Below are 20,477 nucleotides of genomic sequence, written 5' to 3'. Positions count from 1 at the left end.
GTGTACAGCGAACTATGCTAAAAAGGCGTTGTCTCAAGGTTCCACCCTAAATCATTCCCATTATAATCCCTCTCCACAGGAGCTGATGCCTTCAGTGAATCTAATACTTTGCGACGTAGAAAAAACTGAATGAGCCGACTTCGTGAATGTGAATCACTGTGAAACACCACTCACGTGGCTTACCATTGAATACAAGTGAAAAGTAAGTTAATAAGATACCCTAATGAGGATTACCCTAAGTAATGGATATATTTAAACTGTTAATGCAGTGGCTAGATTGTTTGGTTTGTAGTATTGGCACTCGCTGAAATGTACCAACCTCAAGCAGCCACTTGCATCTGATTCCAGCAATGAATATGGAAATCGGATAACAAGTTGAGTATAACCGATAATGGCAATTGATATGATATCACAGTCTAATCTTTTTAATATACTAGTGTTTTTTAAGTCTTTAAGACTCTTTTCATCATCTGGTCTTTCTTCAATGGTACAACATTTTTCTCTAGAATAACTAAGGAGACTTTATAAATGAAAGACGTCATCTTCTTCAATGGTCAAACACGGTATCATCAGCAGAATGCCTTCGTGGTTGCGTGGGTAAAACTAAAAATTTAACAGTACCATAAGAACAAGGCATGTCGAAAGTTTGCCAGGTTAATAGGAGCAGACTTTGACTGAAGGGCGTAAAGGTTGTAGGCGGTGGAAGGAAGCCAAGAAAAAATGAGGGTTTGGGGTAATGCCCAGAGTATTTTTGCTACCACATCCTACAGCTTGGCCTAAAACAACATCAAACTATATTCATTGTATGTGGAATTTTGTACCAAGGTGAATATTTTAGAATCTCAAAAGCACATTTTTGTTCATGTGGATACCTTGTTTAATTCGCTAAGGGTGATGTTTAGTTTCCCCATAGACATTTAGACCTTGAATGTTGTTACCACCGATAAACAGTTACAATTTAAATGCCCACTACAGCGGAGATTGCCCAAGTCCAGTAAAAATTGAGCCTTTTCGTAACACAGGGTTTTCGTCAAGTACTAATGTCATGGTGTGTAGAGCTCTGACAGACATTGGCAGACGTATAAATTATATAAAACCTATGTGCGGGATAATTATGCAGCACTCGCTAGTCGGCAGACTAATTGCTCTAGGGCTTTTAAAGCACTTTCTACCCCCTGTTGCCCCCTCTGGTCAAAAGCACAGGGGTAGCTGCCTCTTCTGCTTCCTTTCTTTTTAAACCTCTGAAAACCGTTACACAACGTAAATGGAAAATTTTGCAGTTGGTACAGATTAGTTTTGTCTACATTGTGGTCAAATGCTGGAGCCTAATTAGGGTTATAGAGTCAAATAAGTTCTAATTAGGGAATAATTCAACGTTTATATACATAAAATATATTATAAATTATGTACTGTGGTTCAGAGGGTACATATACACCATACGGTAGTGTTAGCTCTATGAAAATGTACCCCAAACAAGTCCAAATGTTTCCCACTTCAATACATCACCAAATAATTGTATATTTTCAGTTGAGCTATAACAACCATTTCATTACACAAAGTAAAATTCAAATAAATGCGACCTCTTCTATCTACTCCTTAACCATAACTTCCGTCTTCTTTTTCCTAAGATTTTCGCATCTCAGTTACGCTACACCGATACTTTGACCATTATCCTTGTCGAAACGCTTTGCTCAGACAAACAATATATCACTAATATTTCGTTTTGACTGAGATCCAAGGCTGCAATGTCATGAAGATCAGGGGTATGCTAAATCTGTAAAGACTTGGCTTGAAAAATCGGAGTGAATCTCTCAGATAAGTTACCTTTGCAAATCAGTATGTGAAAACATCGAAATTCCTCTTTCGTTTGCTTTTAGGAAAACCAATGATTGGAGAGCTTTGTGTTTATTGACCAATTTTGTGTTTATTGACCAATTAAAAATAAAAGACAAGCCGCGATTGTGAATAAAACCTACTTATCCTTTATCTTCTAGTTCAACGTGAGTCAGAAAAGCTCAAACATATCAACAACAGCAATCTCACATCTAAAATAATAAAGCGGATCATTTTTGGGTACCAGTGGTGCCTCTTGATACTGGGGTTCTGAAGCCAGTAGGAATGTAACGGGCCAAGGCCGATAATTAAAGATTTTGCAAGCGTATCTTGTTCAAAAATGATGGGAGGGGCCACGAGCCCCTGCGGGGGTCGAAGGCGCCTTTTTTTCCCAATTATAATTATTTTCTCGTTTCTTGATGCACTGGAACATCAAACAGCTGAAAATAAAGTAAGGCGCTTTAATCAGTAAAATGGAAATTAATTATTTGACTTCGAGGTATGCTCTTACAAACAATAAGCTTGACACTTGCCAATGTTTCTAGCATTGTTTTGTAGCAACATGATAGTCAGCCCTCTTTTACAGTTGATCATGACTTGGCCTATATTGTGAAGGCTCTTCGTATGTTTCATCTTTCAGGGTGAAAAGCCTAGAAAAAGCTTGAAAAATGCACCGCAAGGTTTCCTAATAGTACCTTCGCACCCGTATAGACTCAAGTTTTTGCTTAACATCCTAACTAAACGAATTTTTTTATTTTGATTTCAACATATCCTATTTTATCTAATAAACATCCGCTCTGTAATAAACGCCCTCTCCAATTATAACCCCTTTCCAATAAACGCCCTCCATAAACCAAATTTGTTAAATAAACGCCCATAGTCCTACAAACACCCGGAGCAATTATGAAAAAATTGAAAAGAAGAATTTCGTGTTTTATTTCAATTCTATAGGCAATATTGGAAAGACATCATCATAAAATCATTTTGATGTTGTGCGTTGCTCTGGTCAACTAATGGTTCAGATGACAAATATGTATGATGTTTCAAAGTGGATAATAAGTTGTGCCAGATTATGAAGAAGCAAGTTGATATCTGCTTAAAATAAAAAAACATAAAAAACAGAACAGGCTAAGATTCAACAAAACTCAAGGAAGAAAATACAATTTAAAGAAAGAAGATTCATTTTAAATAGAAGGGTTCTAACGTGGAGAGAAATCAATCAACTGGAATTGATTGAAGTAAAAGGGAAGATGATATTTCAGCAATTAATTTAGCCATACATGAGTTGATTTGAAAAATGATCTGTTTTTTTGCAAAAAGCATGTGTGCCAATAAACGCCCTCTTTAATAATCGCCTCTGCTCTAAGCCAAATTTTAACCAACGCTGCACGTTTAATAAATCAAATATGTAGTTCTGCATACATTTGAGTTTATGACGTCATCATTCATGTATTTCAAGGCCCCACCCCACCTAAAAGTCTTTCGACAATTTACGGCGTCGTCTGCAGTCCATTCCAGACAGAAAGATTCTATGAGCAGACAATAAACAGCAATGGTTAACTTTATGAGATGAGAAAACCTTTTATTTTGTTGGTTGGAGCGATATTTCCGTCGCAAATGTGAGAAGAGACTGAACCATTAGAGAATGTAAGATATATACTAAAATTATCCTTAGCGTAATTAGTTTCCACTACATGAACTTTGTCGAATCTTGGAACATTGCCAGATTATTCAAACCAAGCCCTGAGACCTTCAAAGAGTGGAAAATTTGTTTTGAACTACCGTATTTCCTCTAATTAACGCCGCCCTCTGATAAACGCCGCCCTCCATTGGACGCCACACCTTCAGCCAACCATTTGGAAAAAACGCCGCCCTCTGTTGAACGCCGCATCTTGAAATGCGGCGTTCATTAGAAAACACACCAAACAAGAAAAAAAGAAATTGTTTATACGCTTACTAATCGAAAGCAATGAAAGTTTTTATCTCATAGAGACGAATACTCTGACAGAGACAGGGATATTGCCATTCATTGACTTGACTTGACATTCTTTTTATCTTTTTTCGTCGCATTTTTCTTGTCATTTTTCATTTGACAAACTTTTCATTTTTTATTGAACGCCGCCCTCTGATAAACGCCGCCCTCTATTGAACGCCGCATCCAAAATTTGGAGTTTGTAATAAACGCCGTGGCGTTCTTTAGAGAAAATGCGGTATTGAAATCCAGTATTTCACAGTAGTAGAAATGAAAAAAATTCTGAGAGAGATGTGGAGGATTTAGCTATTAGCTACTAGATAGCTAGTAGCTAGTAGCGCTGTTTCGTAAAAGAATAAAATGTTATGTTGAAATGTTTTTTCATTTATCATAGGCCCTGAGTTCTAATTTTTTCTGAAAGAGTACCTGAATCTGGTTTTAATCCATGTAGAGAGGGTATGGTAGAAAAGAATAGAACTTTTCCTCTGTTAATAAGATCACTAATAGTGTGATCAATGAAAAATTAGTCAAAGCACAGCTATAGATATTTACAACAATATACTGTATAAAAGACTTTAAAAATCAAACATTTTGGGTGCAATACCTTGAAATTTCCATCCAGAGGTTGCATAGATTTCCATCATTGTTTCATTTTTGTTTTGTTGGTTTTTAGCAGGTCAAACATGAAACAGAATTTTCTTATCTTTTGTGGTTTCTGCACGTGATTTTGTGTTTTGGAGAAAATGTGTACGAATAAACAGCATTGCTTAGCACCCCAGTCAAGCATCTTCTCCTTCGAAACGTATCTGCATAACCCGGAATCTCGCAAGAAACATAACGATAATGCCATAGTTCCTTCTCTTTTTTTATAAGAACAATTCTATAAGAACACAAGTCTCAAAATTAGTCAAAAATTAAGAACAAATTAAGAATAAGCTGAGGTTGAGAAACTGTAGCTAAAATGCAATTTTGAGCAAAGTTTTAACTCAAAAACGAGGAATTTTAGAGTGTACCTGTTTTCAGCGAAAAGGAGCTACGATTCAAAGATAAGCCGGTCTGGAAAGTATTTCCAGAGATCATTCCAAGGCAGACCAGGATGCCGGCTTAACAGAATTTTTGTAATAAAAAACTCCTTACATAAGATAGCTCATAAGCAGTTTTGTTTTGATGGTTGTTTTAGTTTAGAGTATTTTTGTAATATTTTTTCCTAATTTAGTGTTTGTGATGCTCTTTGAAGTAAATGTACGATGGGAAAGAAAGGAGAAGGCTAATAAACAAAAGGCATCTTAACCTAGCGACATAAATCAATAAAAGTCCAGGGAGTTGGACTTAGTGTTAACATAATGTCACCAAACAGGATTAGCTCTCTTATGATAGTCTAAAAATGCAAGAGGCGTCTCAAATAAATATTTTCCAGGAAAAGAAATATGCAATAGAGAGCTAGTGGTAAATCAAAGCAAGAAGCAATCGAAGCTGTATAAGTTAAACGTTAAGATAGTTTGTAGTTTAGACAGCATGATATCATTGATGTGTTGATACATGAGGTACTTGGTCTGTGCTTAAGTCTGCTTGTGTAGAATCTTCGCAAGCAAGCCTTTCCTGCACTATTTTACATCTGTTACATTTTTCCTATTAATAGATTATGCTTTTCTGTTAGAGCTCCTTCAGGTGATTTCGAGCAGAGCATCGTACAATCTACAATCTAAATCATCAATATGGCAAAAGGATTAGGACCTCCATAGGAATTTGTTCACGTTTTTCAAAATGTACGGATAGGCGTTGAATTCAAATGACCATAGGTATTTGTGTCCTTCTCAAAAATTTAAAATTCAATCCAAAGACTTTGAATTAGTGTTGGGCAGCAAAAATTTCAAAATTTGCGACAAATTTCAACCAGAAGCTTGCTAAATGTGGTTTTTTAAAACGCCTTTCAAAGCTGCTCGCGTCTACTAATCATATTAGGTTCGCCCAACCAACTGCAACCACTGGAATTGTTTTAACTGTCAGTCTATAACTCATCGAGATTCATAACGCAGTCTTGACTTGATAGAATGGAAGGAGCTTTTAGTGTCAAAGGTCGAGCTGAAAAACTCAAGGGCAGAACGTTAATGACGGTTTACAGCTGTGAATGAGTCTTAATATGCCACAGAAGAAGGACTGAGAAGTCCAACCGAATGACCCTTCCTGTTGAAAACAAGTCTCGAGTAAATTGAAGAAATGATGTCGCAGTCTGAAGGACAAACCATGAAAAAGGCATTGGCGTGGAATTGCTCGTGTTGGCTGGTACCTTTTGCAGTACTTTCCATACTTTGCGTGATGATGTCGTCCATTGCTCTTTTTATATCAGTTTCTTCGTCAAAGAGACTACAACAAGAATTGCAGGTCGAGCTTTCAAGAATTGTAAAGGAGGTCGAGGATCTTCAGTTGAAGTATCGAGTTACAAAGACAGAAAATACTGGCGGTAATCTACTGGTTTCACAAACATTTCTATTTGAATTCTTTTTTTATTCAGCCTCGTTATTTTAAAAAATTTTCAATCGCAGTCTAAACGTATTTTTAAATTATTCTTAAAAAATGGAGTGGATGATTTTTTAAGATAATGTTAAAGAGAAAGACAAACTACAGAACCCAGTGTAGCATAGTTTAGACTTCTTGTGCTGTGTGTTGCTGAAGTGACTGAAAATTGCAATGAAAAACAGAGTTTACTTTTAATGTCAATAAACCTGAAATTACTTGTACTATTAATCCTCGCTATTACAAATCTATAAACTACATTTTTTAAAAAGTGATATGCAAATGAATGGTTAAAGAAACTCAATATAATGCAACTTGATTTGAAATTCAATTGGCACATTGTGAGCACTTCACATTGTGAATGCATCGGAAAGGCCTTATAACATCTGAGAAGACAGTTACACATTTCATAATCGCATTTTGATCTTAAAACGAATACAGCACACAATTTGACTCTTTTTATTCTTTTCTTGTAAGCACGTCTATTTTTAAATAACTACGGGTAACTATTTTCTATTTTAAGTTTACATTTTCAAATGCATAGTAACAGATAACCACCAAAAACATTTGAACCTATCGTACGGATGAAAGATCACAGACTTTGGACGTATTTAAGAAAGGCTCTAATTAGCACCTTAAGATTTATGTACTGAAAACATTGAAATATTGGTGAAAGACGGAAAATGAAGCTTGAATTGTTCAGTTAGCGTTGTCCCCACGTATACAACGAATTGCAATTAAAGAGTAAAACCAAAACTTATACTATAATATAATCATAAACAGGCGATGATTCTACCGATTTATTCCGGCATTTTTAACATTAACAAGCAACACAATCGTCATAATGGAAGCAAACATCAACAAAAAGGTTGAAGGATTCTTAATAAAGTGCTGATAAGACAATGTTTTTTTTGCCGTTTTTCATCTATAAGTATATGCATGAGGGAAGTGATGTTATGTTATCTAGATCAGGGCGTGGTAAGAAGCTCACCTCAGCGTCAGCTGTGTTCTTTGCATTCCTTAATTCTTTCATTGCCAATAGGGACAGGTAAGAGGATTGAGGAGCAATCAAAAAGTAATAGTGGCCTGCTTGTATGGGACTCTTGATATATTTGCACCGGTTTGCAAGCACGAAGTCCGATGCAAATAGCTCTGATATGCTGTTGACTTCTTTTCAAAAACACCAAGAATGCAGAAAATTCAGGAAGGGAATCAAAAGACTTTATCAAGCTTGAGGGATGAACGTCCTCGCTCCTATGAAAGTGTCAGATATCGTTAGCTATAAACTCATGTCAAAGATAATGAGACCCTGTAGTGGTAGGTTAAAGGTCCGAGAGCAAGGTGACGCGAGAACTAAATCTTATTTAAGAAATGAACTATGAATTATATTCTTGCCTGTAATCATAATACAAATGAATTTTACCCACTGAACAACAAATCAATCGTTTTACGTCTGTGCTTTAAGACCCTCACTTTATCCGCTATAGATGCAATAGCAGTCAATCTAAGAGACAGGTTTTCATTTGCTTGATTTTAAGTGAACTATTTTTCTACCCGCAGATCCTTTTGTGAAATTGAACTCCAGAATCCGACGCACCCTTCAGAAGAGCCGAACATTTGGACTCTTGAAAGCAATTCAGAACACTTGCAATGTTTATCTTCAAACATATGGAGCCCTTGACTATCGGGACGATCTCTATCGAGGAGATAGTGGAAAGGAAGGTAAAGGATATGAAGATGATGCACTTCGATCTCCTTATTTCTATAATGCTAAAGTTCAAGCATTGCCTGAGAACAAACATCATGGACCAAGAGGTCAGCCCGGGCCACAAGGACCACCAGGTATCCCAGGACAACCTGGACCTCCTGGATCAATCGGTCCACCTGGTCCTCCAGGTCCACCAGGTCCCCCAGGCCCAACTGGTCTAAGTAGTCAACCAAGTCCAAGAGGGAAGAGAGGACGGAAAGAATCACTTGAACTACCTTTGAGGAAGAAAAATCATGGCATTAGAGACTCATCAACGGGATCAAGTGCTTCGTTGAAACCTGCGAAAATTGTTAAAGCCCCGAGGAACGTTGAAGTTAAAAAAGGATCATCTGCCATCTTTACCTGTGAAGCTGAAGGTGTACCGGAGCCTACTTTAAGTTGGCGAATTAATGGGAAAAGCACAGAAATGTTTTCAAGAGTCACCGTAGTACGTAAAAAAATGCTGCACATCCCAAGAGCAACAAATGGCGGCAATATTGAATGCATCGCTACAAATTATATTGGTGCAGATACCAAGACCGCCAATCTGACAATTCTGGGTAAGTTTTCAAAGAAAATAAAATAAATATTTTCATTGTGATCGATTTTTGATCACAGTTGGCATGATTATGTTTCAAAAATGCTATGATTTCATTTTTTTTCGTGACAAATATTGCAAATCTGATGGCGAGAAAGAGAGAGACCATTGCAAAACTTTAGCTGCATTCGACATGAAGCCTCATTCAGGATGTAGCTAGGAAATAACTGTACATCTGGAATGCATGTTAAAATTACAATGTACATTAAAATCATACAAAATGGCGAATGCAGGCTAAAATTACCTACTGAGAAACCTACCCCCCCCCCCCTCCCACTTTTTGCAAAGCAAGTAGTTTAAGAGCTGCAGTTAAAGGAGAAAAAGCCTTGGTCCCCTACTCTTGCTAGCCTTGGCCCCCCCCCAACTTTCAAAATTGGGACGTAGGCCCTGTACATACCCTCTCTATCATTCCCAAAATTTTAGTTTCCCTCATACCACCCCCCCCCCCCCCCTCTGCCCTCAACACCCTCTTGTCTTTTATTTCAATCATTGAAGTTAGCTATTCATAATTAATACGAGAAAAACACTTTTTTGCTTTTAGTTCCTCCCGTTATAACTCTGAGTCCGAAACAAGCAGTTATTTATGAGAATTCTGGCAATTTCACTGCAACTTGCAACGCGACTGGCAATCCTGTGCCAAAAACCTGGTGGGAATCAACAAAGAAACGGCAGAAAAAAGTCAGCACTTCAGGTCCTGGGATATTATTCATCGAAAACCCGAGACAAAAGGACAGTGGCAGCTATAAATGCGTTGCTTTAAACTCGGTGGGCAAAACATATGGATTTGCTATGATTGTTGTATTGAAAGGTAAATATTAAGCTTTTGTTATACAACCAGGACCATAGCAATTTTCTCTCTTTGATGGTCTTGCACCCCCACCCCGTCCCCCCCCCCTCCAAAAAAAAATTGCCGGAAAGAATTGATGTTGATGATAAATTGGTAAATAAAAAAATCGACCTTTGAAATTTCCGAGTTCAAACCAATAATTTCGAGATATCTGCTAACACGTATAGCTTTGAAATAAATATAGCCAAGGGTATCGTTTTTCAATATTAAACTATGTCTTTGGGATCCTTTTTATAAAACCTAGTCCAGTAAATATTTCTACAGTCTTTTCTATAAGAACCAGTAAATTTAAGTTCAGGCATACAGATCTTAATTTTTCAAATTGACGCTGGATTTTTCTTAATTTTTCTTAAATTAAAGAGGGTGTAAGCAGTGCGATTGATAGCTTTTTGGCTCTAGGGACATGTTCAGGCCTTATTTGCCAACAATGTGAGTGCGACAACCTTCATTTGCCAACAAATTTGAATGTTCACCGAAAAGCACCCACATATGGCTAGAAATCTAAGTTTTCGAGATAAAACGTTGTTCGAAATTGCATTTTACAGTAGCTCAGCCTCAACTTGTTCTAAAAATTTGTACTTACCTTTTGACCAATTTTGAGGCTCGTGTTCTTTAAAATTGTTCTTATAAAAAAGAGTGTATTTTCGTAAAAATTAGTCTAGCCAACGGCACTACTTTGAATGTGCTCGTGGCAGAACCTTACCGAAAATTTAGCCAAGAACAACATCCCCCAATTACATCAAATTTAATGCAATTTTCTCTACAACATAGATGAGTGCTTGAAGAATCCTTGCCTCAACCACGGAACTTGTGCCAGTAAAAGGAATGGATACCAGTGTACATGTGTAGCTGGGTTTAGGGGTGAAAACTGTGAAAAAGGTAAGTCATAAAATTAATCTCCTCAGCTTCCTTAAATTTTCAATATTTTTCCACTTTCCTCGGCTTCTTTTTGTTTTCTACAACTCTACTCCGGCCAATGGCCGCGAGGCCGTAATGTATTCCTGACCTTGAGTTTATGCAAGTCGTCAGAAGTAAATGAAATTAGTGACAAGCTGAAAAGCTCCGAAGAGTGGATGGCTCAAAATCATTTTATAAATATACTAAGAAACCACAAGACAGATTACCGAAAACTGTGTGAGAGTTGAACAAGAATACACAATTAAGGCACAAAGAAGAAAGCTGGCACAAAAGCGGACTAAAAATTGTACAACGCGAAATGAAGGTGTAAAAACTATTGACAAACACATAAATGTAAACTTTACAAATACACATTAAATCCTATTGCTAAACGACTGCAAGTATTATAACCTGAATTTTATGAAGAATAATCCCTCCCATCCAAAAAATGTTTTTATATAATCTTCAGGGGCGCACTATGGCCCAATGAATTACTATCATAAGGATATATAATTGCACAGTAAGACACCGTTTACACTGTGCGGATAAAATTTATCCGCATAAAAGTTGTTCGAATGCGTTTACACTGTGCAGCACAAATTTGTTCACTTTGCCCTCCCGTTTACACTGTGCCGGATAACTGCAGTCACATGACCTAAATCATGCACAGAACGCCCAAAATGAAGTTTTATCTGGGCAACAAAGTAATAACAAAATTCCCGCCAACGTAAAAAGACTTCCTTCTCTCTTCAGAATCATCTGCTTCTCTTTTAGACCAAATCCAAAGATATTTTCAATACAAATCAGGCCTAGTTTGTTTTAATAGTTTGCTCTTGAAACAAAATGACACTGAACTAGCAACGAAAGTAGGGAAAGCTGACAAGGATGCCAATTTTACGTGGACTGGCAAGATACTGCACTTTTAACACAATTATTCATCGACAACAAGGCAGCCAAGATGCGAAAGGTCTTGATTGGGAGACAGTGTAAACTAAATTGGATGAAATAGCCAATCGCTTTCGAGCAAGATACGATGTGGATAAAAATTTTCCGGATAAAAGCGTTTACACTGTACCATATAGCTATCCGAACTAATTTAATCCACTTTCCTAAGTGAACTAATTCTGTTGGGATAGCCGCTCTTAAAATCGTGCGGATAGCGTGGGTCTAGTGTAGACGCGACGCCTAAATGAATTTAACTGATAAAATGCAGATAAAATTTACCCGGCAGTGTAAACGGGGTCTAAATATGCAGGAAACAGGGGAAAGAGGGGATATCGTGCCGGTATTTTCACAGGAGAGGATTAAACAACAAGGGTGCTTTTAGTATAATTAACAGAGGGTTTTTTCTTCGAGGATAAGTTAAATTTAATTCATCTTTCCTCTTTGGTGACAGTTATAAAGCTTAGACATACTTTAATTTATTTGCTCGCAAATTTTATAGATACAAACAAGGGGGTCTTCATTAAGCAAGACCTAAGCTTTATGAATTTACGTTTTAATAACTTTTTAATTATCTTTCAGATATTTTTAATTAAACCACTAAAAATCAACCTATATATCAAGTTTACAATTCTTTTCAGCTGCGGTCAAATTTTGTTCGATTTTGAAGATTTACGGCTTTCTAAATGATTTAAGAGCATCTTTCACTTATTGGGTTAAGAATATTTTGACAATTATCAATTCTATTGCAACCTTTAAACATTTTCTGGAAGGCAGATAATCTTTTTTGCGTGACATGGCTGACGAACCTAAAGTCTTTTCTTCTACTTTTTACTTGTCCTTTGATATCAAAAAGTATCAGCTATAAAAGTTTAAGCTTCTTCAGCAAGAGCAGCCATCAAAGTTGGTATATTTTCAAAGATTGTCTTGGCTAATTTCCTTCAATGAAAATCGAAAATAATTTCCCGTTCGCGTTAAGGCTGATTTCCACGAGGTAAATTTCGCACGGAAATCGCTTTGAAATTGTCTTTGATTTCCACGAGACTGCGAATTCGTTGCGAAATTATATAATTATTTCCCCCAAAACTCAACTTTAAGGTGCCCATTTTCAGAGCTGCACGCATGGCGAATGTTCCAAGATTGTTTTCTCACACATCAAGCAAATTTACCATGATTGGACTGGTTATTAGGTGCTTCGAAATATTTATCCGCGAAAAAGTAGAACTTATTTCTACTTTCTTGCGAATTCGCTGCGAAACCAAAAATCAAAACTGCGCGTGCCTTGATGCCTTCATCAGCGATTTCGCTGCGAATTCGCTGAGAAATTCCCCTCATGGAAATCAGTTTTAAGACGCTCCACTGTCTACAAAAGCTTGACGTAGTGAAAATCAAAATTAACTAAAGGGAGGATGTTGCATGAATGTGGTGACTGGAGTCTTTCTTTTTCAATGCCTTCTACTCCCGCCAATTTTTCGGTACTTTTGCTGCACATTTGTTCTGCATTATGACGTCATCGCCATTTAAGCCTTTATGGTTGCTGTATTTAACTGCAGATATTAACGAGTGTGCCAGCGATCCATGCAGTAATGGTGGAAGATGCAACAACCTGAAAAACGGTTTCTCGTGTAGCTGTGCAGTTGGTTTTACAGGCAAAATATGCGAGACAGGTTTGTTGCAAAGAGTGTATTTCCATATCGGATAAGTGCCGAAGACTTATATTTACATTTCCGCAACCATTTTCGCTGAAAATCCCAACCGTGCTCTGTTAGACATAATGCCATTGAATTATTCTACAGTTCTATTTTGCATGGGCAACAAAGCCATTTTGCCTCTAGGAGACCTCAATGTTTAACTACTACTAGCACCCTATCACGGGCGGTATTTTTCCATTGTAAATGTACCCTTGGGATGTGCCGAAAACATGGTTATACTTTTTCGGACCTCCCTATAACAGACAGTCATTTAACTAGGCCAGCATATGACAATGTATTGCAGAGCTATGCTTACAATAACACCCTACTTTAAGTCAAGGCTTTTCAAGAATCATTCTATATGATTAGCTGATAGTTTTTTTCAGTCAGAGTATTAAATGCCAGTGGATGTAATAAAGTCAAAAGAAATTAATTTGTTATGTGATATAGCTTATCGAGTAAAGATTGAGGTGGATGTGTGCAAATTTCAAATTGCTAAATTAATACCTTTCTATCTAGCACTCTCCCAGAAACCGAGGAATGTGAACAAATTATTTCCAAACGATATGATATCCAGATTTACAGGTGTGTCTCTATATTTCTTTAGAGAATAAACTCGAAATCTTTATTATACCCAAAAGGAATAATGGACAGCCAGATTTTCGCCATTCTTTGTATTCATTTTCATTCATTTCATTTCAATTTTTTAGACATGGTATTCTCCCAGTTAAAGAAAACTGATTTAAAGGAGGCCATATATTTACATACCTTATAGGTTTAAATAGACTTAATAAATACAATATAATACAACAAGATTAAGAGAGATAAACATTTGAAAAATACTAAAATTTACTTTTAACAAAATACAGTGACTAATACAATGCAGGATTTTATCAGCCCTTCTTTAAATTTCTTCAGCGTTGGTTGAATTGTTGCTTTATCGTTCAACCCCTTCCAGAGACTCACACCAATGACGTAATTAGTTTACCCTAAACCTAACCCTAACCCTAAACCTAAACCTAACCCTAACCCTAACCCTAACCCTAAACCTAAACCTAACCCTAACCCTAGCCCTAGCCCTAGCCCTAGCCCTAGCCCTAGCCCTAGCCTTAGCCCTAGCCCTAACCCTTTACTTGAAGTAACTAATCATGCTAATTTATGACTATTAATCATGCTTACTTATTACTATCAGGTCGAACAGTATGGAAACTAGACAATTCCATGTCACTCATATAGGACGGCGCCTCGCCATTCAGGGATTTGAAAATATTACGTACATTTCATCCTTTTGCATGAATAAACAAAATCAAGAATTCAAATGCTTGAAGTTATGAAATCTGATACGTTTTGGTCTTCATATCTTTGTCAAGATTAAAGGGAAACTGTTTATTCAAATTCAAATATTTCATTTAACAGAAATTAGTTACATATAATTAAAGAATCGAAAAATAAGAACCCGCTGTTAAATGTCCCGGGGATGGGGTACTCCCATTAAGGCCTGACATGGGTTCCAGTCTGTTTGAGGGTCTTACCAAATGGCTACCAAATGACCCATTTTCGATAATAACTGAACTGCTCAGCTTAGCTTACGATTTGTTATAGATAATGAACAAGATTTATCTTTCCCAAAACACTAACAATCAATTATGAAGAAATTTGTCAAAAAAGAACCAGTGGAGCACAAAGAAATGGATGCTACCAAGGAAATAGTTTCGGTTTTTAGGCTACCGTTTGAGGGGTTTTGTCAAAAGTACTACCATTTGAGGATAATTTTCTAAAATTTTAGCGTTGGCCCTCTTTGACCCTGACCGGACCCCCTGTCAGGCCACATTGGGAGCACCCCCCCCCTCCCAGGCTAAATGTAAGACAATTAAATATTGATTTGATAACAGTAACTATTGCAAAATTAAAAGCTGTAGGACATGTAGAAAAAACTTATTAGAGCTCTCTAGCAACATGTCCCTGCTTGACTTGAGTTTGTGTTTTAAGGAATGTGCCTTTAATGCTTTTTAGGGAGAAACGACTGCCAAGAAGGGCCATGTCTGAACCGAGGAACATGCAAAAGCCTAAGCAGAGGGTACTATTGTGAATGCAAAAACGGTTTCACAGGGAAGAATTGCGAAAAAGGTAATGTCAATGTGCAATTCCTGCATCTTCATGAAAAATAAATGGCCAGAAGGCTTGGCATCTTTCTTCTGCGCAGATATATCCCACTCCATGCCAGTTGATGTAATGCTGCTACTATCTAGTTTCAATACTGTATAGAGGGGTCTGCTGTGATAATGGTTCGATTCTCTTCTTCGTTTTCAGCCCCTAACGAATGCAGAAAGAGGCCCTGCTTGAATGGCGGAACATGCAAGCTTCTAAAGCGAGGCTATTATTGTATATGTATGTCTGGTTACACTGGGAAAAACTGCGAGAAAGGTATCTAAAGTTTGCATAATATCCCGTTCTGTTGAGTAAAAGAACCCTTCAGAATGTTCAAGGGAAGGTTCAGGGGCGTTGTGGCTCCTAGAAGAGGGCTTAGAAAAAATAACCATAAAGGGGCCCATTCTTTCTAGAAAAGCCATTTTTTGCTATTGGTGCAAGCGAAACAGGTGGGTAAAATAGCATAAATAGTAATGACCCAACAACAGTAGTGACGCTACCAAATCTTAACTGGGGGGGGGGGGGGATTTTTGAAATTAAGCCTTCTAGAGAAGCTAAAATGCATCTCCTAGACTAAACTCTTACAAATTACTATACCGCTCAGAATAGGCAATTCGAAGATTCTCAGAAAGGCATTGATTGTTGATACTTAAGAAAAATTTGGGATGGGAGAAGTCATGCAAATACTATAGTGACAGAAGCTGGGGAGAGAAAGGAACGGCGACCTTTGGTTCAGAGTGAACATCGATGTGAATAACAAGAAGCTGTTGTATTGATTAAGTTTATTAACATTGGCTAGCCACCCAGGCCAGTCCTCTTTTGCTTTTACATGCACCTTCTCGTACCGGCTCCTAGAAATATTCCTCCATCTATAAACTGTCTAATTAATAGGCCTCCAAGGGCTAATTCTTAGATTCACGGTATTCTTGAAAGCAAAGGCCCTCCCATCAGGTCGCATAAGCCTCATTCTAGTGGGTAGTCTTCTGTTTGACCCTGATTCCTTTTAAATTCCACGCGGCCCATTCACGAGGCCCTTTATGTTTAAGTTTATCTCCAAATTTCTAGTTCATAACTATGAGCTTGAGTTTTTATATAGATGAGAGATTACTTTACCAAAGATTTCCTTCCCTTAAAATATATTTCTTGGGTTTGAATAAGTCATTTTTGAGGGGCCCACCGGGGAATCTCCCGGTGTCCCGCCTAGCCACAACGCCCCTGGGAAGGTTTTTTAAGATGAAGCAAATAGCTAAACTGGTACATTTATATGCCAGGGTATCCTTTCGTTAATGTCAGAACCATCTACAACTGACGAGTTTTCTAATATGTGTATCCTGGAGGTGCCTGAAAAGAACTACAGTAGATTCGGATCATGTTTGAGATAAATACCATGTCAAGGCCCACGCCACGAATTTGAAAGTGGGGGGCCAAGGCTAGCAAAGGTAGGGGACCAAGGCTTTTTTCCCCTTTTACTGCAGCTTTAAAACTACTTCGTTTAAAAGTGGGGCGCCATGGCCACCCCGCCACCCCCGGTGGCGTGGGCCCTGCATGTGGAGCATTTTTAAAGGGTACCAGTCAGGAAATGAGAATCTAAGGGTGATAGAATCTAAGGATAATCATTCCAGTCAAGAATGAGCAAAACTTGCCAATCGTGTTGCTTTTTCACACATTGTAGAAGATATGAAGCACTTGTGTCGAGTGTCATGTGTTCTAAATTCGCCGATATCTAATACGAGGATCACACGGCTGTAGAAATTGATACGACAAACGACAAACTTATGATTTGTTGATGGTCAAGAAAATCTTGATAAATGACAAATTTTAATATGCCTAACGACTTAAAATATTGAATCCCACAATTTCCCCCCCCCCCCCCCCACGGGCTCCTTAACCCTAAATCTATGCACTTTAATTTAGTTTGCACTAGGCATTCTCTTTTCCACAATAGATTTTTTAGGATTTTCATGTTTTCCATACCTATTTTTTATTGTTTCTTTACAGTGAATATCAATGAGTGCAAGAGCAATCCATGCAAAAACGGTGGACTTTGCGTTGACCGTCGAGATGGCTACATTTGTCGCTGTAAAAAAAGCTTCTTTGGATTCAATTGCGAGAACAAGGGTAGCTAGTCGTCAGTAATTATAAGAGTAATCTGTGAAACACTATTCTCTATTTTTTCGTCCTCAAATTGAAAAGATAATGTTACAGGGGTAAGATGATATATATTTGTGAAGACGGTCAAGTGACATGCAAAATGGCATTGACAAAATTTTCACTGTCATTTGTCGCCACAATATTTCATTACTGAATTCCAAGGGAAAAAGAGAAGATTCATGCAACATTATTGTGCAAAAAACTGGTCTTATGCAATAAACTGTTTATCAAAATATTTTTCTTGCTGCAGATTCAGTTCAACTTGAACAACAATTTATAACCTACAACATTTCTGTTTGCTAAAAACGGTTTAATGGTTGAAAAATAGCAGTTTAGAGCACTTGGCTATTCCTGTGAAAAAAGGAGTTCCTCTCCAAAGTAACACTTATAGACTTAGTTAGCCAAATACCTTGTCAATGAAATATATTACACATTTAACTAATTCATTTAAACATTATACGTTCTAAGCAGTGGTGTAGTGCTTGGGGGCTCAAGGGGGCTGAGCCCCTCCTTATTGTCGCCAAAAATTGACAAACTTCTACTTTCGCTATTGTTTTTCGAAACAATTTGTGCAAGAGCCTCCCTTGTTATTTTGATACTGGTTTTAAGCAAAATATTATCATTTCAAACTGTGTATAAATCATCAGTTGATGAAAGATTGAATTACTACGAAAAATAAGAATTAGAAAAATAACGATGAAAACTATTTTTTGGGCTTACTATGCATTGAATTTGCTACCATGTAAATATCTTTGTCATAAACGTTTAGCAATATTATTTACAAAATTACAACATTTAACAAGTTTATCTTGTTTTGTCAAATAGCACTTACACTCAAATTTTGCTAGTCTCAAGTTACTTTGTTCCCACCAAAACATAGTCGCTATTGACTCAATCTAATGCGGATAAGGGAGAGAGTTGAAAAGAGAATTGTTGAGTTGATTTTATAACTTGTTCAAATCTCTGAAGTCTGAAAACTAAACTCTCCCGTACCAAAAGGTCATTTGTTGATGCCGATATTTGCAGAGGTTGCAATTAAATAAATTTATATTTTGTTACTTTCCTACAAAGAAATTGTTAGAATAACCGTTCTCCCGCGTTATTTCGTCAGATGTTGATGACTGTGCCAGTTCGCCATGTCTGAATGGAGGAAAATGCGCTGACGGCCTAAATGAATACAAATGTATTTGCCCATCGGGCTATTTTGGGAAAACCTGCAATGTTGGTGAGTTTATTTACATTTTCTCTTTTATTTTGTGTTTGGTTATTTGTATATACCGCTAACGGGCACATTATATTGGCAATGAAAGTCTGCAGAGTATGAAATTTGTAGATCAAGGGAACAAATTTTGTATAAGACTGAAGAAAAAATGACTACACACTTTGACCCTTTTTGCAAAGTATTGTTAAAAATGATATCAAAGTATTGTAAAATAGGTTTTCCCAAGTTACTTACTGTTGTATCTATTAGTTAACTTTTCCAAAAATGTAGGAACCTGGGAGCACGAAGGCACCGTTCCCACTTTCTAGATTTTACAAGTATCTTTTTAAAATTAGTAATTGCCTCTTTCAAATAGTCGTTGTTTTAAGAACGCCGTAGTGACTGCTGACGTTAATGATTATCTTTCCAAACTTTTCCCCCCAACTTTTAAAACCTTTAAGGGGGGGAGCATTTTACCATTTTATTAAGGTAGTTATCCAGGTGATGCGTTTTCTTTAGGTAATGCATTTATTGGAGAGAGTTTGCTAGTCTTCATTCATAAATGATTTTTATAAATAGCATTCGCTTGATGGGTCTGAATCAAAATGGTTGTCTTCTTTTCAGTTTTCAATTCATATCTCATGCGTTATGGTTGAAGCAATGGTATCCCATAATTGCCATTCCCCAAAATGCAAAAAAAGCAATGTTGCATTGAAATGAGGACTCATACCTGAAGATTGTAACTTGTAAATCATTGCTTTGTAGCCTGTAAACCTTCTTTGGTGAACATTTGTAATATACGTGACGTGTATAGAAGAAAGTATATGTGCATGTATTTAGTATTTGATATTATGGTATATGCTGCTTATTTCTACGTATAGAATATTATGAATTCTGTCTTAATGGAAATTACTGTTTACTGGTCCGTCGTCAAGTGCTCAAAGCCGTATAGGCAGAGCTGTACGCGCTATCTGGTGTATCAGTCCACCCAAAAACATTGCTCTTTGGTCCTTTATCAACCTCTTTATTCATTTCAAAAAAGAAGAAATTTTGATAAATAGATTTGGTTGCTGGGGATAAACCACGAAGTACCTTGAAATGGACATCTTTCGCCTTATTCTGTATCCGTACAAAACCATCTTCATATGGGACCCAAACGGGACCATCTTCAAAAACAATCCCAAACGGGTACGGATAGCAGATTTAAATGGGATCGGATCCGCCAGGTCCCGTGTAAACGCAAAGCCTATCCGTACCACTTTGAGTACGGATCCGTTTGGTGGGTGGGCAAAGTTGACGAGCAAAGGTCAGCTTTTCAGTTCGTAGCTTGAGAGTGCAGAGTTATCACAACTTGATAAATTCCTGAAAAATTTTCTAGAGCAAAATATGCTTTATTTGATTAGGCAATAGTCTGATCAACTGTAGACCCTTATTGTGTTGGCTATTGGAAAAGGGAAACTTCACATATCAAAATCAAAGATGGAAGATTGACACAAACATTGATGGTCATTGTTATGGCCTATTGTCAAAGCTAACGAGCTGATAAATTAGTGGAATATATTTTCAAAAACTGCCTATATTGGATGTATTTTTCCAATGTTGTCTTTCTTGAATGATGGTTTAATTCCTTTGGCCATCGAATGTTCCTTAATAGTGAAATTGGTTCTACATATGACAGAGGACAAAAATTTCCAAAATGTCCTATAACAGGCTTTTTTATATGGCAATTCAATTTAAAAACTCACAAGCATCATGCTTATGGTGTATAAAACGTTAAATCCAGGAGCTTTGTACTAAAGAAATAAATTTTCACTAACTTTAACCAATTATCTAGACTAGTAACCAAGGGGCTCTTTATCGCCTAACTAATGATTTGCAATATTCCCCGCCACCTCCTCTACACCATTTAGCTTGTTCTTTTGAAGCAAAAACTAAT

At 37.1% G+C, this 20,477-nt stretch overlaps 1 protein-coding gene across 1 annotated transcript; it reads left to right on the top strand.

The window, feature by feature from the left end:
- The first annotated feature begins 5,832 nt into the window (after positions 1-5,832).
- LOC135681369 (uncharacterized) lies at positions 5,833-19,429 on the top strand. The gene is made up of 11 exons (XM_065195820.2): positions 5,833-6,266; positions 7,880-8,626; positions 9,206-9,472; positions 10,283-10,390; positions 12,904-13,017; positions 13,561-13,626; positions 15,055-15,168; positions 15,352-15,465; positions 17,188-17,307; positions 18,452-18,565; positions 19,166-19,429. The coding sequence occupies exons 1-11, from the start codon at positions 6,023-6,025 to the stop codon at positions 19,195-19,197; spliced, it is 2,040 nt and encodes a 679-aa protein (XP_065051892.2). The 5' UTR covers positions 5,833-6,022; the 3' UTR covers positions 19,198-19,429.
- The last annotated feature ends 1,048 nt before the right edge of the window (positions 19,430-20,477 follow it).

The sequence above is a fragment of the Rhopilema esculentum genome, chromosome 17, assembly GCF_057945365.1.
Source record: "Rhopilema esculentum isolate cy_ngs chromosome 17, ASM5794536v1, whole genome shotgun sequence".
NCBI lineage: Eukaryota > Metazoa > Cnidaria > Scyphozoa > Rhizostomeae > Rhizostomatidae > Rhopilema > Rhopilema esculentum.
This window is presented reverse-complemented; position numbering and strand designations above follow the sequence as displayed.